This window comes from Diplotaxodon limnothrissa, linkage group LG18 (assembly GCF_057381915.1).
Source record: "Diplotaxodon limnothrissa isolate DT_005_m linkage group LG18, D_limnothrissa_male_GT1.1, whole genome shotgun sequence".
Lineage (NCBI taxonomy): Eukaryota > Metazoa > Chordata > Actinopteri > Cichliformes > Cichlidae > Diplotaxodon > Diplotaxodon limnothrissa.
Genome location: NC_140613.1, coordinates 38,964,943 through 38,982,350, shown reverse-complemented (window position 1 = coordinate 38,982,350; position 17,408 = coordinate 38,964,943). Strand labels below are relative to the sequence as shown.

The 17,408-nt window shown below is 42.0% G+C and overlaps 1 protein-coding gene across 1 annotated transcript in view; it reads left to right on the top strand.

The window, feature by feature from the left end:
* The window catches only part of LOC146614159 (uncharacterized), a 124,031-nt gene that overhangs the window by 84,994 nt on the left and 21,629 nt on the right, over positions 1–17,408 (top strand). The window contains exons 7-8 of the mRNA XM_085378090.1: positions 11,219–11,538; positions 14,020–14,217. Of these exons, the coding sequence (XP_085234216.1) occupies positions 11,219–11,538; positions 14,020–14,217 (518 nt within the window). The remainder of the gene's footprint in view (positions 1–11,218; positions 11,539–14,019; positions 14,218–17,408) is intronic.

The following is a 17,408-nucleotide window of genomic DNA, read 5'->3' as shown; positions in this document are numbered from 1 at the left end:
GCTGGAAATGGCATCTTCTGGTCATGTTTTGTTAGTTTAATTTTGCTAGCTGAATACGTTTTGCTAAATGCTAAGAGTTATAACCACAAATGTTACAAAGTTGCTTTTTGTAACAGTGAGGCTAAAACCAATGAGGCACATTATACTTAAGTGCTTTTTAATTTGCAGGGTTAATGATGTGAACAGCATATATTTAACCCAAACCGTCATCTTTCATAAGTCTAAACAATTTGTATTGTGCTTCAGTGTAGCCACAAAGCCAGTGAAAGGAGTGAAACAAAGCTCTGATTTATTCCACCTTCATTTACAATTTACAAAATTTCATAAACACAATTTACTAAATTGTTAGTTTGCTACAATATCTGTTAACTGCAGCTCAATTAAGTATTAAATGTAATATCTAGTGTTATTCATTGTTTTAATTATTTTAAATTCAACATTAAATTTTATAATTTGTCCAACAGAAAAAAAAACTAGTACTATATGAGGAAGTCAGGAGCAGTAAAGAAGTATGTGAGGGTGGTGAAGTAAGAGACTGGTGATGGGTCATGGTGGGGAGGGTATGACATTAGGTATCTACTTTGAGCCAAGGGCGTAGATTTGGTTTTGGCATTGGTGGGGACGGATGAGTCAACAACCGAACCTGCCCCGTTTCTCTTTTTTTTTTTTCCTTTTTGTCGTTGCTTCTTGATAACAAAAGGAGAAATATACTTGCCTACATATGCTATTCTACATGCTTTTAAACCATTTAAAATTACAATTCATAATTATATAATGAATTATATAATTATGACATATAATTATACGTCAATTTTATAATGTTAAATTACTATTAAACAAATAACTAAGTATTTTAGACTTTAGTTTACTTCAGCCATAATCCATATAAATCAGGTATCGTACAAAAATAAAAATAGCTTCAAATACAGTCATGACAATAAAAGAATATGACTTTAAGGACTTAACAACATTACTTCAGTTATAATACACCAACATCTCTGATACATTAGCACTAAGGGAACACTGAATGACCTGCTGGCTACTCATCTAAGATTACCACAAAAGATCTCTCAGCAAAAGTATGCAACATTTTAGGCACTACTGCTCCAATCAAATCAGTGAGCTGGGATTTTTTATTCTAAACATGAACTACTGTTACAGCAACAGACATTAATACTACTGGTGCCCCACACAACAACCCAATGTCCACTATGTGAAGCAGCCAAACACATGCCTGCTCCTCTCGTTAACTGAGATAAACTGCTGGCATATTGGTTTTGCATCTATACTGTCCAGGCTCTCCTGGTGGACACACAGCAGCATTGTTTAATCTCATTTGAGTCATTGTTGACCTTAGCCATCTTTTTAGTCTTCTGAGAGCACTGAAGCTTCTTTTAGCCTCAGTACCTGCGTTTTATCCTCAGATTAAAATTATTATTATGTGCGTGATGTGCCTCACCTTTGGCCCTGGCTCTTCCCCTCTGACTGCACTAAGACATATTGCCACCGGATAAAATAACACATTGATTCGTGCCATATAAAAAGTGAGACATGTCAATTCAGATTCTTTGTCAAATATACACTAATGAATCAATTTACATCAGCAGCCTAACAATTGTCATGATAATAAATACTAGTTAATCTATAACACCAAATCATCAGTCAGTCACCTGTGACCTCGGCTCTTCACCTCTGAGCTACAACATGGCAGAGCTGCCTCTGTCACCTGATCAATAACAGTGAGACATTCCAAATACATGCAGTCACACATGAGCTTCAAATACAGTCATGAACCATCAAGTCATCATCCAATTTCACCTGTGATCTTGCATCACCATTACTCTCTGAGCTTTGTGTTGGTTCTTCTGTCACCTGACAAATAGGACAAACATGACAATAAGAATAAAATGTGCAGCTGCTTCAGTGTTTCTGTCACTTTGTGCAGATCTTGACTCATCAGTAATGTTTGTAGGGTGAGTGCATTTTTAAACAATTTGTGCAAACTGCACTACAAGGTGGAATATTTGCAAAATCATGACTACCTCATGATATTTTGTCTCAAAAATTAACCCTATGAATATGTCACTACCATTAGGATGGAATTATTGTGTCACCAACATTTTAACGTTAGACATATATTTTTAACAGCCTCTGTAAACTAATATCCTGGCTGCTCGAAGCTGCCGTTTTCTCTGACAGTTTCAATCAAAATTAGAAATGCTGCTCTGAGACTGAGAGAACTAATAGTGCTGCATGTTGTGCAGTTAGTTTCCAAAACACGTTATTCATGGTTACATACAATTTTAGACCGATGTGGGCCAAAGCCTAGCATAGCCTGTAACGTTACTAAGACGGACACATTTTACGAGTTAACTTGACTTTAAGTAACTTGCAGGTTTCTTTGAAAAATACTTTCTTATATCCAGGTTCTTCCTTTTTGCTGCCATCCTCCTCTCCTCCTTGTAGGTCCTCGCAGCGCAGACTTGCTGCTGCTAAAACTAAACAGAGCTCCCTGAAAGGCACAGCCAATCACATTGGCCATATTTGTCACATGACGTAGGACTCCAGTAGAGAACGTAATTTAACTCTTTCTGCACCGCTGGGTGAATGAGACGTTGACAGATTTTATTTTTTTATTTTTATCGGGTTTGTTTTTCTTTACTCGAAGAGATCAAATTATTGGTGGGGACAATTCAATAATCACTGGATATTGGTGGGGACATGTTTTGAGCTCATTCTTGTTGGACAGGTTGACAGATGAGGTCAGGCAGGAGTCTCCGTGTACAATGATGTTTGGAGTTTGTAGACTTCATTGTGATCTGTACTGTGAGCAGGGAGCAGGAGGAAGAGAGCCTGGACAGGTGGAGGTATGCACCGTAGAGGGGAATGACAGTGAGTAGTATGGCCATGTTCTGATTTACACAGCAGTCAGCTGTTTCTTTCTCTCTCTGTTTTACTTACAGACACCAGCATGTGCAGTTGGTTGCTAGCAGCTGTAGCATGGTATGATGGTATGGATGATCTGACTTGTTCATGTTGGATGAGTCATATTGCTGGTGTGCCAGGGTGCAGTAATGTGACCGTGAAAACCGAGCAATAGAACCACCAGTTTATTAATCAGGGTATGAAATATAGTGGAAACCATAGAGCAGTCCTGATGTGTCTGCGGTCCATGTTGTTGAGTTTCTCTGAGTTTCACTGAGTAACTAAAGAATAATTTTGATGGTATCCTTTGTTCTCTGTATTTGACATTTTAGTCAGCAAATTGTATGCTGTGATCTACAAACACATATATCACCACAATGCAGTCCAGCCAACAAACACTAGCAATCTGAGGTCCTAAAAGCAGATATAAAATGGATAACACACAGGTTTCTACATACCTGTGTGTTATTGCTGAGACAGCACAGATCCTCTTTGCCACCACTTTCCACATAAAAGGCTCCTTGGGTTCGCCTCCCACAAGAACACCTTTCTAGCACATTTAATACTTACAGCATGTAGGTCAGATGACATATATATATATAAAACACCCAGCACGCCCCTGCGGGCGGTTTATCCTTCAAGCTCGGGTCCTCTACCAGAGGCCTGGGAGCTTGAGGGTCCTGCGCAGTATCTTAGCTGTTCCCAGGACTGCGCTCTTCTGGACAGAGATCTCCGATGTTATTCCCGGGATCTGCTGGAGCCACTCGCCTAGCTTGGGAGTCACCGCACCTAGTGCTCCGATTACCACGGGGACCACCGTTACCTTCACCCTCCACATCCTCTCGAGCTCTTCTCTGAGCCCTTGGTATTTCTCCAGCTTCTCGTGTTCCTTCTTCCTGATATTGCTGCTTCTATCTCCTCCTTTGGCCAGCCTATTACCCCAGCAGGGTACCTGATCACGGGCAGGGCGTACGTGTTGATGGCCCGGATCTTGTTCTTACCATTCAGCTGACTCCTCAGGACTTGCCTGACCCTCTGCAGGTACTTGGTGGTTGCAGCCTTTCTAGCGGCCTCTTCATGGTTCCCATTTGCCTGCGGGATCCCCAGGTACTTGTAACTGTCCTCTATGTCTGCAATGTTGCCTTCTGGTAGTTCAATCCCCTCAGTTCTGACTACCTTCCCTCTCTTTGATACCATCCGACTACACTTCTCCAGTCCGAATGACATTCCAATGTCATTGCTGTATAGCCTGGTAGTGTGGATCAGTGAATCGATGTCTCGTTCACTCTTGGCATACAGCTTGATGTCATCCATGTATAGGAGGTGGCTGACAACTGCTCCGTTCCGTAGTCGGTATCCGTAGCCAGTCTTGTTAATGATCTCACTGAGGGGGTTCAGGCCTATGCAGAACAGCAGTGGGGACAGAGCATCTCCTTGGTAGATCCCGCACTTGATGGTGACTTGTGCTATGGGCTTGGAGTTGGCCTCTAGTGTTGTACGCCACATCCCCATTGAGTTCCTGATGAAGGCTCTTAGGGTCCCATTGATCTTGTACAATTCTAGGCATTCCAGTATCCAGCTGTGGGGCATTGAGTCATAGGCCTTCTTGTAATCAATCCAGGCAGTGCACAGGTTGGTCAGTCTGGTCTTGCAGTCTCGGCTGATTGTTCTGTCTACCAGTAGCTGGTGTTTTGCGCCTCTGGTATTCTTGCCAATTCCTTTCTGTGTCCCGCTCATGTATTGACCCATGTGCCTGTTATGTTATATGATGCCTGACAGGAGCTTCCATGTAGTACTGAGGCAGGTTATTGGTCGGTAGTTGGAGGGGACCGGTCCCTTCTTGGGGTCCTTGGGGCTCAGGACCGTCCGGCCTTCAGTTAGCCATTCCGGGTGTCTCTCGTTAACTAGCAGCTGGTTCATTTGTGCTGCCAGACGCTCATGGAGTGCAGTCAGCTTCTTCAGCCAGTAGGCGTGAACCATGTCGGGCCCTGGTGCTGTCCAACTCTTCATACTGGAGACCCTTTCTTGGATATCTGCCACTGTGATGGTTACTGGACCCTGTTCAGGGAGGTCGCTGTGGTCTGCCCTCAGATCCTCTAGCCACTGAGCATTGCCGTTATGGGTTGCATCCTTCTCCCATATGCTCTTCCAGTATTGCTCCGTCTCCAGCCTTGGTGGTGCTGTCCTCTTATTGTTCCCTTGCCACTGAGAGGACACCTTTGCTGGTTCTGTGGAGAACAGCTGGTTTATTCTCCTGCCTTCTATCTCTCTGGTGTACCTCCTCAAGCGGCTGGCCAAGGCTGTGAGTCTCTGCTTGGCAGTTTCCAAGGCCTCAGGTATGGACAGCTTGCTGTATTTCTTAGGCACCTTATTTGTCGCACCTTTCTGCAACTCCGTTAGTTGGCTAACCTCCCTCCGTGCTACTTTGATCTTGCCCTCTAGCCTCCTTCTCCATGGAGGGTACTGCCCCTTGTGGCTGTTCAACTTGTAGCCAAGCATCTCACTGATCACTGCTGCCGTATTGTAGATCAGCTTGTTAGTGTCGGTAATCGTGGTTGTAGGTATTGCCCGTAGTGCTGCATTAACATCATCTAGCAGACCTTCTGAGGGTACTTCACGTAATCTTGGTAACCGGCTACGGGGGATCCAGGTTTCAAGCTTGGCCATGATCCTATTTTTCAGGTCAGTTCCTCTCGCACTCAACGATCCTTCTCCTATCGCACTTGGGGCTATGTACCCAATCTCGGGTGGGGGTGATGATATCGCCCCCCTGACCTGGCGTCCTGACTCCTCCTTGCCGTAGCATTTGTGTTGTACCTCGTCAATCTCTAGCTGTGAGAGCAGTCCCTTCTTTCGAATGTTGGAACACTGAGCTACTAGTTGTTTCGCCGTCATTGTGGATGTTGGGTATCGAAGAATCCATAGGTCCCTCATCCTATTCATGTAGCCCCTTCCGCCGGGGTTACTTGCGTAGTAGCATTCCAACAACGCCCTGTTTTCGTCTCTTGCCCACCGATGCCTTCTTGTTCCAGTAGGGGGTCTAGCCTTAGGACCCTTACTGGATACAGACGCCCCAGGCAGGAATCGAACTTGCGATCCTCTGTTCCTAAGGCGTGTAGTCTAACCACTACGCTATCCAGCTGCTATGGCTATATATATATGTATATATATGTATATATATATATATATATACCACCTTTTTCACATTCACTAAGGGATAATTCAAGTAACATATAACTAGTAAACTCAGCTGAACAGTTAAAGGTAAACGTTCAATAGGTCTCAGTCACACAGGCATAGAGACTGGTCAGTGACCCTCGGGCAACCTCTGTTCACTAGAGAAATAAAAGACAAATGGCAACACCAATGACAGCAGACCAAGCTTGCTGTTTAGCAAGGTTACATACAGTCAAGACTACCTACAAAGACAAGATAGCGATGGCAATAATATATTTGTAAGAGTAGCTGGATCGAAAACAAGGCTAATCCTACTGTGAAGGCTGTCTGGCCAAAGGATATTTTCCTCCAAGGGGATTCAAATTTATTCTGGATGTAATTCATTTTCATTATTTCTAAGGTTAAGCCTCTTTTAATTGTCATCTCCTTCTCTAGTTTGAGATGTAATAAGACAATTCAGTGAGGGGGAATGGGTTTTCTTCATCATTGGGTTTCATCTCATTTGATGACTGTCTAACAGATATGATCTTGCACATTGGTTGATGAGTGTCCGGATGTATTTTTCACATGTGAAGACTGGGGCTTCAATTGCGAGGCAGATCAACTTTTTCTGGGGAAATCTGTTTTGTCCATAGAAGCCCATAGTCTATAGAGGCGAAAAAATGAGGACATTTGTGTTTATTTCTTGCAACAATGCTTCAGGCACTACATTTTATATCATTGAAAAGCCTGTTTGTTTCCCCTTTTTATGGGTTGAGGACCAGAGTTGAGTATTTGGGTCGCACCCATGAAAAACTCAAGCTTGTCTGCCAGTGCCATTGTTTCGTTTACTTAATTGGATGATTGAAGTTTGAAGAAAGAGGATGTATTGGCAACAATTGATTCATTTAACGAGGGGGGCCTCAGTAGCACGTGGAAGAACATTATGCAGCCACAGCCTGGCACCTCCTCCTTGTGCTGGTCACCAGCTGTGTGACCAGCATTTGTTTTAAGTAAGCCAGTGTGGTTGCACATGCTATACCTCCCACAACCACTTGCCACCTGGTTGTGGACTACACACTTTGGTTACCAGGATATCACAAACCAGTCTCTAGGCTTGTATGAAGAAGGATTTAAGAAGGTTATTTAAAGCCACAGAAAGCTTGTCGCTGAATCTTGTGCTTCGTATTGCTGAACTATCACTAGTAAAGTTCTATTGTGGCTAAACGCAGGCACCACAGAAAAGGAATGTGTGGCATGAAAAGGACAGTATGTGTGCCTCTGCTCCACTGATTTTGATCTAATTGATCAAACTGGAACGTGTTAATGAAGTGTGCTGCCAACTCAGTATTCTTTTGCACTGGCTGGATTTCACTGTCTGTGAGAAGTTTCTATAACACTCAGTGTTGATTTCTGCCTTTATCGAAAGACTAAAAAAGACGCTGAGTAATATTGTTTGGAATAAGAGACACATTTTATGGACCTTTGCTGTTCACTGCAGCTGAAGACGTCAGGATGCCTCATTTCTTCTGTCATCAAATTCTCCTTTTAGTTTGTTTGCTGCTATTTGAATGAAATGGATAATATTGACTTATTTTCACCAAAATCAGACAAAGCTCTGCAATAAATCTCGGCCATCAAGGCCATTAAAATTAATTTAACAAAGAAGGCCTCTTTAAGAAGCCACTGCAGCAAGTTATGAGTTTGCATTAACATTAGCTTAACCTTCCAGGGCAGGAAGTGACTTCATTTACAGTTTGATAAACCACCACAAAATAAATCACTGGGGCAGACAACCAGTAAAAAGAGAGAAGCAGCAGGATAAATAGGACAGTAGCACTGAATGCTGAACATACTGTGGCACCTTACCGGCACACGTGAGCCATCCATGTGGCAACTTTCCGTGCTCATTACTGCTTGTGCCTGATTTGATCTCTACTGCAGGCTAGTTTGCAGCTCCAGTTAAGAGCAGCATAAGAAAATGGATCTTTTTTCATGGCAGCTGTAGATGCTGCTTGATTGTTGGAGAAAGCACAGCAGCAGCAAGCTGCCATCGGTTGAAAGGAGGAAGAGCAGTTATCGCACAGTAAACAGGGGGCAAGAGGGGGGGAGGCATTAGGGTACAGCACAGCCAGGCCTTTCCACTGTCACAGTTACATAAGATGTGTCTTCATGGCAACAAAAGGCCTCTGTCGTTTTCTGCTCCCAGCCCTCAGCCCCGCCGGCTGTGTCCTTAACCCCATCGACCTCATTAAATATTCCCCTCTGCTCTCCTCATGTATCCCTGTTTACTTTCTTTCTTTCACTTTATTGTCCTTTTTCCTCTGTGGATCAGTTATTACCGCCAAAGGTTCTTCATAACCATGTCACACACTGAAAAACACTGGAATTTATGTAAACACGAGTATTATTACAGTGGCATGTTTAAAGTTTCAAATAATGTGGAAATTTTTTGTAGAAGTATCCCTGTAGGCCAAACTTCAGGTGTTTTTTGTACTCTTTGTTCTTCATGATGTCATTCTGTCATTCTCGTAGTGAGAAAAACACGCCACATTTAATTTGAGGATTTTTACTCTTGGGAGAGGTGCTGAAGATAGTCTATTGATGAATGATTACAAAAATGTATTAGAAAAATACACTCCGTGATTGCCATATCATCCTCAGAGATGTTAACCAGATACGGAAGAACGGGGCCCATAACACAGCCCTCCTTTCACCGTCGTTGAATATCATTTTTTTGGTCTCCATGTTCCACCATAACTCAGATCACAGGGCGCAAGCTATTTAAGTATCTCCCAGATTATTAAGGACTCAGTTGGTGGTAGAGCTCTGCTGTTGTGGAATAATTTATTAAGATCACCATCGAGACCTTTAAATCGAGACTAACAACCTATTAATTTCACTTGCAAATGCAGCTTTAAAACCTTCCTGCTGGAACCTCATTTTGTGTTTGCTTTAGTTTTATTCTCCAATCTGTTAGAGTACTCTGCACTTTGTAGTTATTAAGCATTTAATGATAGATGGTGTTTCTTAAAAGAAACGGTTTAGATATTTTGTAACAGTACAATACAAATAAAGACAAATAAAATCTAATTATAGATGAATCATAAGAGAGATATAAGTCATCTAGTTCATAAAAAAGATGACAGATCGACTCTTAAAAAGGGTTCAGGGTTGGATAGGGTTTGACCCCTCTGACATGGATTATTGTGAGGATACAGCCTCACCATTGCAAGCTCTTACATAAGGCAGTGCAATAAAATAGATGGTGCTGGCCTGTTTACCAGCCAGACCCAGAATCATCTGCTGCCTCGACCTACATAAAACCTTCCATGTGGAGATTCAAATCTATAAATAACAAAAGTGCAGTTGCAACCAGAAGATCATTTGATGTGATGGGTTTTGTTGGTGAACACAACCTTCAACATTAGCACTGTGTCATCATTTAGGTGCCACACTGGATTAAAGTTTGTGCTCAAGCTTGGTCCTGTTTGTATGTCACTGTATATTCTCACATTTCACAGGACAGAATAATCTTTATCATTTCACAGACATGGTTTCTTCATAGCCTCAGATGGCCTTTGCTTACACGGATATGACGAGGGCCATTTAACAAATAATGAGTGCACATTGTTAGTGCCAGAAAAAGCTCAGAGAAGATCCGGGATGGGTGGATAAGTCAGCTTTGGTTTCTTTTACTCATTACTACATTTGTCTTTTATTTTATTTATTTTTTCAGCAGCGGTCCCCAACGCCCGGGCCACAGACCGGTACCCGTCTGTGAGTCATTTGGTACCGGGCCACGAGAGTTGAGATTTTCAGTTTATGGTTTTCAGGGTTTTTATCGTTTTTTTTTTTATCGTTAACTCCGTTTCTCTGGGTCTTTTCCCGTGTGTTATGAATAAATCTTTTTTTTGGTACCAGTACTGGTTTTATTTTGTTGTATTTATCCACCATAAATACAATAAACGAACCGGTCAGTGGTGCAAAAAAGGTTGGGAACCGCTGGTTTAAAACATACAGAATGTTTTAAATTATGCCTGGATGATTGATTTGTGAGGCTGATTTTTATTTAACCTTGTAGAAAGTAAAATGTTAAAACGGATTTATGCTTTCTGCTCAGATAGCACTTATCTTAAATCAGAATCAGAATCAGCATACTTTATTAATCTCTAAGGAAATTATGTGGGTTACAGTTGCTCCAGTATAAATATCAATAACAGAAACAGACAAGACTATTTAACAATACAATATGTTACAGAATTAAGAAATTTAAGAAATAGAACAATATATACAAATCACTAAATAATAAATATCAAGGATTGACGGAGGTGATTATAAATAAATGTCAAGAATGTTGACAGCAACATTACTGAGTAGAAAAGAGTGTGTGCAAAAAGGATGTAACTATTGCAGTGTTTACAGTGTGTTAGATGGAGGAGCTGTACAGGGAGATGGCCACAGGCAGGAATGATATCCTGTGTCATTCAGTGGTGCTTTTTGGTAATCTCAGTCTGTCACTGAACGTGCTCCTGTGACTAGCCAGCCCGTCATGGAGTGGGTGGGAGGTATTATCCTGCATTGTCTTTATCTTGGACAACATTCGCCTCTCCGACACCACCTTAAGGGAATCCAGCTCCATCCCCACAACATTACTGGCCTTGCGGATCAGTTTATTTGCATCTGCGACCCTCAACCTGCTGCCCCAGCATGCAACAGCATAGAGGATAGCTCTGGCCACAACAGACTCACAGAAAATCCTGAGCATTGTCCAACAGATGTTGAAGGACTTCAGCCGCCTCAGAAAATAAAGATGACTCTGGCCTTTCCTGTAAAGTGCAGTGGCGTTTTTTTTGTTTTGTTTTTTTTTTTAAGCTAGAGATATAGAGATTTTGAGAATATGAACTAGACTGCACATAATATGTACATCCCCCTTTTGCTTACTGCAAAGCAGCTTTCAAAATCATGTTGTAAGTTGAACAGAATCTTGATATTTGATGACATTTATTAGAATTTTGTTACAATTTTGAATTTATATATGTGGGCTCTTTTGTCTCCAGTCACATCCCGTTACTCATTATGCAACAGGGTTTGTTAAAATAGTCTGACGCTAATGACAGCATTCTTTCTTTCGCAGTTAAATCTGACAACAAAGACAAGCAGGAGAAGACAGACACCGTGTCTGGGAAAACAGACAAGATTGACAACTTTGACAAGAAGGAAGAACAGCAGAAGGACTACGGCCCAGACAAGAACCAGAAGTCTGAGAAGATAATCAAAAACGAGGAAAAGCTAGAGAAGATGAACGCGGAGAAAAACAACAAGGCGGAAAAGGTGGACAAGCCGGAGAAGACCAACAAAGATGAGAAGAAGGAGGAGAAGGGTGTGAAAGGGACGGCCAAGTCTCCCACAGGGAATGGTAGCAAGACCCTGGCGAGCCCTGACAGCAAGAGCAAGGTGGGTCACATACAGACACGCATAAAGAGAATAATTAGTGTCATCTACGCACATTTCCAGCACGCAAACTGCACAGTCATCGTGGTAAAAGCAGTCACCCGATAATAACAAGTCTGACCTCCCACAGTTGCAACGAAAGCCTGTGAAGTGTCCTTGAGCAAGACACACAATTGCTTACAAATGCTGCAGAAGCTGATCACAGAAATCACAGAAACATATTTCCTTTATCTCTTGTGTGTGTGCTAGGGGAGGTCTGTGTGTGTCTGTCTAAAGTCTTGGTCACACCAGTATTTTACCTTCTGAGGCCCATGACATCATAGGTGGTAACCCTAAGCTTGGTGTGAATAGCGTTTGAGGTGCGCCAGTTGGAATAATTGTTTTATTTTCTGATTGACAGGACTACATTACACACACACGTGCGTGCACACACACACACACACACACACACACACACACACACAATTACAACCATTTTGAGTTGCAATTTCACACACACACACACACATATATATATGCACATATATATATATATATGTGTGTGAAATTTCACTGCAACTCAAAATGGTACTCAGTAGTATGCATGTCCCCCGTGTGCTTGTGTGCATGCTGCCAGTGAGATGGTATCCTGGTGGATCTCCTCCCAGATCAGGACCAGGGCATCACTGTGCTTCTGGACAGTCTGCGGTGTAAACTGGCGGTGTCGAAGGGACTGAAACCTAATGTCCCAGAGGTGTTCTTTTGGATTCACGTTAAGTGAGCGTTGGGGTCAATCATCCTTTATTCTCCAGGATAAATTCTCCTGCTTGCATACTCTTACCACTTGAGACCTGGCATTGTCGTCCATCAGGAGGAACCCAGGACCCACTTCACCAGCAGTGGGTCCAAGGATTTCATCCAGATACTTAATGGCTGCCAGGGTGCTGTTTCCCAGCCTGTAGAGGTCTGTGCCTGTCTTCATGGATATGCCTTCCCAGAGCATCACTGACCCACCACCAAACTGATGTTGAGCAACATGTTGAAGAATATTACAGACAGCAATATCTCTCCCTTAGAGATAGGGTGAGAAGTTCAGCCATCCGGGAGAGTCTCAGAGTAGAGCCACTGCTCCTCCACATCGAAAGGAGCCAGTTGAGGTGGTTCGGGCATCTGACAAGGATGCCTCCTGGGTGAGGTGTTCTGGGTATGACCCACTGGGACCCAGGACACGCTTGAGAGATTATATCTCTCTGGTGGACTTGGTGTTCCCCTGGACAAGCTGGAGGAGGTGGCTGGGGAGAGAGAGGTCTGGGCTTCTCTGCTTAGGCTGCTACCCTTGCGACCCGGCTCTGGATAAGCGGAAGAAGATGGATAGATGGATGGACAAACAGTAATACAGCCCACTAGAGGACGTCAGGCCCTTGAGCCATCCAGTGTATTTCTGATTGTTTGGTCAGAAACATTCACACCTGTGGCCTCCTGGGGGTCATTTTGTAGTTCTGGCAGTGCTCGTCCTATTCCTCCTTAGACAAAGGATCAAATACCGGTTTTGATGTTGGCTTAAGAACCAACCCTTTTCAGCTCTCCTAGAGTAACTGCCTGTTTCCTGGAATCTCCTCTATGCTCTTTAGACACAGTAAACCTCTGGCACTGGCATGTATTGATGTGCCATTCTGGTGGAGTTGGATACTCTGTGCTACCTTGGTAGGGTCCAGTTATTGTCTCATACTAGTAATAGTTACACTGAGGCTAGTAGTGACAAAAAAATGTTCTTGACAAAAAATATCTTGACCTGTAAAACCATTTGTATTGCCTCAGGTTGTCTCATTGTTTCCCCTCTATTGAACCTGTTTCATTAATCGGTTTTAGCTGCTTTACTGTTAATGAAACAAGTGTATACATACAGAACAGAATTATATACATAATAGACTATCACCTTTGGAGTAAATGAGTATAAATTTAGGAGTAAAGACAAAAACCCAAAGAACTTTAGTGACCAACTGGCAAATAAACCGCTTTCATACTGACATGTTCCCAGTAGGTAGCATTTAAGCTAACTGTTTACGTTAAAGCCACGAGGCCAGAGAGTTTTCATACAACTTTCTACATTATAAGCTTACACAAATGAAACTCATTGTCCACTAACTGCATGCTAGCTGACGTGTTTGTGAATCTGTCCAGTGTCTGACATTGAATTTCCATATTACATGCAGCTGTGGGCTACTGCTCATTTTATCTCACTTGAGGCCTGTAATTTCATTATTTAGTAATCATGACCTTTCTAAGCTGGTTATAAATTGCTTAGTCGGTTTTATAATTTATGGCCTGTTTTATGATTATCTATGGTTGCTGGCTGGGCTGCTATATCACGCTGTCATTGCAGTCATTGCTGAGTTCACTGCAGCTTTTTCTTTTTCTATCTGTCTTTCTTTTTCTTCCTTTCTTTTCTGCGCTGTCCTCCTTTTTTTACTATTATTTTGGCTTCTTTAATTTCATAATCACCAGCCTAATGCAGGTTCCACCAAACCAGATTCTGCCAAATCACGCCCATCCACTCTCTCCACAAATGGCGAGGCCAACTCGGCCAAACGCCCCTCCCCCACCACTGCTTCAGCCAATAAAAAAAGCCCTGTACCCAAGGCAACTACACCTACTGCTGCCAAGCGGCCGCCAACAGCAACTAGCTCTGCTAAGGCTGCCAAGGTAAGTATAAGACACAAGGTTACATGTATATCTTCAGTGCAAGCTATGTCTTTATTTGGTAAAGACTGGATGACTCTCAGTCTACATTAATATCTAGATATGTATTTCAGAGTTATAAAATAGGATCCTTACATGCCATTTCACATTTTAAAATATATATTTCACCCATACATGAAAGATCGATGTAACCACCACTGCCCATTAGATTATGGCAGGGGCCTCCAACTCCAGTCCTCGAGAGCTACTGTCCTGCAGCTTTTAGATCTATCCTTGTTCCAACACACCTGAGTCAGATTAATGGCTTGTTACCAGGCCTTTGCCAACCTTGACGGCACACTGAAGAGGTAATTCAGCCATCTGAGGCTGTGTCCCAATTCAGAGACCGCACGCTTGAAGTATGCATTTTGAGTGCGATTACGTCACCGCCACGCGACGACGGCTGTCCCAATTCAAAGTGTACTCCAAATGCGCCGTCGATTTCCCCAAATATCAAGCGTGGTCCGTGTCACTACCCGATCTGTACCGGAAACCCGATTGATACCCAGCATGCGCAAAAGGTGTCTACTTCCGGTTGAAGCATTTTACGATAGTTATGGGTCAGAGTATCTGTTAAGATGTTAAGAATAATAATCTCTTAAAATGTTTCCAATAATGAAACATTTCAATATAATGTAGACAAAAACGAAAAATAAAAAGATAGTTACGGATCAGGACTCCCGATCCGTACCGCGCATGCGCAGATGTTTTCTTCTTCTTCTTCTGTTCATTTAATGGCAGTTTATTCCTCAGTGTACGAGGATACTGCCCCCTGCTGACCGAGCGAATGAGCCCTATTGTAAACTGAATTAGCGTCATTACAAAACGTGTGTTAAATTTGATTTAGTGATAGTCGAGTGTGTTTATGCTTGTCTGTGTGGAGAGGATTGATTGGAATAGTGATGATGATGTCCGCTATCACTGTCAATTGTCAGTGAACACTTCATCTGGCTGATGAATCTTCACGTGACATATTACAAAGTCTGTATTATTAATTAGGCGCCATTTTTCTTATTTTACGGCGCTGTTGTTCAATCGGGGAACGCTCTGTGTTGAGGAGAAAAGCATGCATTTGTTTGTATACGGATTATCCATTGTTTAAATGTCCCCGTAGTCGAAAAGGAGGCAGAGCTGTTGAGAAATACTAGGTGCTAACTGGGCGCTAACCGTATCATTCAAATATATTGAATGTCGCAATGTTGGCAAAGAGAGGAAGTGACCTAAGATTTGCGCATGCGGGGAACCGATCGGGTTTCCGGTATGGATCGGGTAGCTACAGTCAATGGTAGTGACAGTCCGGTGCACGCTTCGTGGTCCCATATATCCCACAATTCATAGCGCAGCGGTGGGTGTGGATAATTTTACCGAAAAATACGGCAGACGGCAGAAGAAGAGTGAACTGTCAAAAGTAAGTACTGAATATGATGTCACTTACTTATGTGCGAATGTTTAATAACAAAGAACATTAAAACATTACTGTTGGCCACATGTCGGCAAAGTTATGTGACATTAGTGATGTTTGTACTTTCAGCGTTAACTTGGTTTTAAAGCCTCTACTTCAATATATATATATATATATATATATATATATATATATATATATATATATATATATATAGTTGACCTTAATCTTACAGAGAATGTGATGATTTCATGGATAATTAAAGTCAGTCATATATCCACAAACACAACAGGCTGAAAGTCAGTGATGCTGCTCGGTTTGCAGTCCTGAATATCACGGCACAAGCAGGATTCACTGCACTGTTAATGTTAGCTATGTTATATTGCTGCCTCTGTTCGGTGGTGTCGAGCCAAACAGACTTTAACGTGTGTTTGAACGAGCTGACGGTTCACTCCTTAAGCTGAAAGAAAGATGCTTTAATCACAGCAGTCACACGTGTGTCCACTGTACCATCTGGGACTCTTCTTGTTTAGCACTCGTAATAACACAAACACTAAATCCTCTTGTTTGTAGCAGTGTGTACACCTGAGACTGTCACCTGTCTGTCTGTCCTGCACTCTCTCTCTTTTTCTTTCTGATTGTGGAATAAAAGTCTGAACATGTGTTTATAAGTTACACTTGTTTGAATCCTGCAGCTTATCACACATTTGATTTCCATGTGTGACAACTGCAAGTGTCCAGAGTGAGGACAGACTGAGGGACCCACTGCTGCACATCATCTGTGAGGCTTTGCACCCCTGATGATCCACCAGGACAAACTCAGCAGTGTGTGAGGAAGAGGAGGAGGAAGAGCCAGCAGCAGCTGACAGATGGAGAGAATAGACAGACTGTTCCCTGTTTGTGAAGGACTGCTAGGAAAGTTTAACATAACTAATTGTCTGTCCTGAATCAGTCTTATTAGGTAATGTTCAAATAATTTTATCATCCCAGTGTTTTCAGTGTGGGAGAAAGTACTCAGGGCCTTCAAGTTACGCACTATGAAAGGCAGCAACAAGTTTAATGTTCAGAAACCTAAAGTATGTATCAGCAGCAGAATGGAGCTAAAATAAATGTTTGTTTCAGTTCTATGAAGCTTTGAGTATTTTGGATCAGTAGCACTGCTGTGTTTGTTGCATCATATTGCTGTAACTGTTTATATGCTTTATATATTCTGAGGTAAGTTGATCTATAGTGTTACATCATATTCTATAAGGATGTTATGTGTTTGTAGACTTTCTGCCCAGTTTGACCCATTTAGCAGAAGTCAGCCTGTTTAAGGCTCTGATATCTATTCTGTATGACTTAAAGCAGTTATGACATGGTCTGATTTTCTCACCCAATAAAGGAATATTTCATATATCAGTCTACTCTTCATTCTATCAGAAACAGTTATCACAGCTTGTACATTTTCTTTTTACACATATATGTAAGCAAGCTAAATGTAATAATGCGAACATATTAAGAGAACAATATTTGTCTCTTATGTATAACACATCTGTATATACACTGTCAAAGATACTTGTCTTTGACTGAAGATTTAAGGTGATAGGAAATATAAAATTTTATATATATATATATATATATATATATATATATAGATATATAGATATATAGATATATATATCATACTAATCTGACAATACATATAATATTGGCCATATTATATTTACATTACCACAGTGAGATGATTTTAGTCTCATGAACAACATTAGCT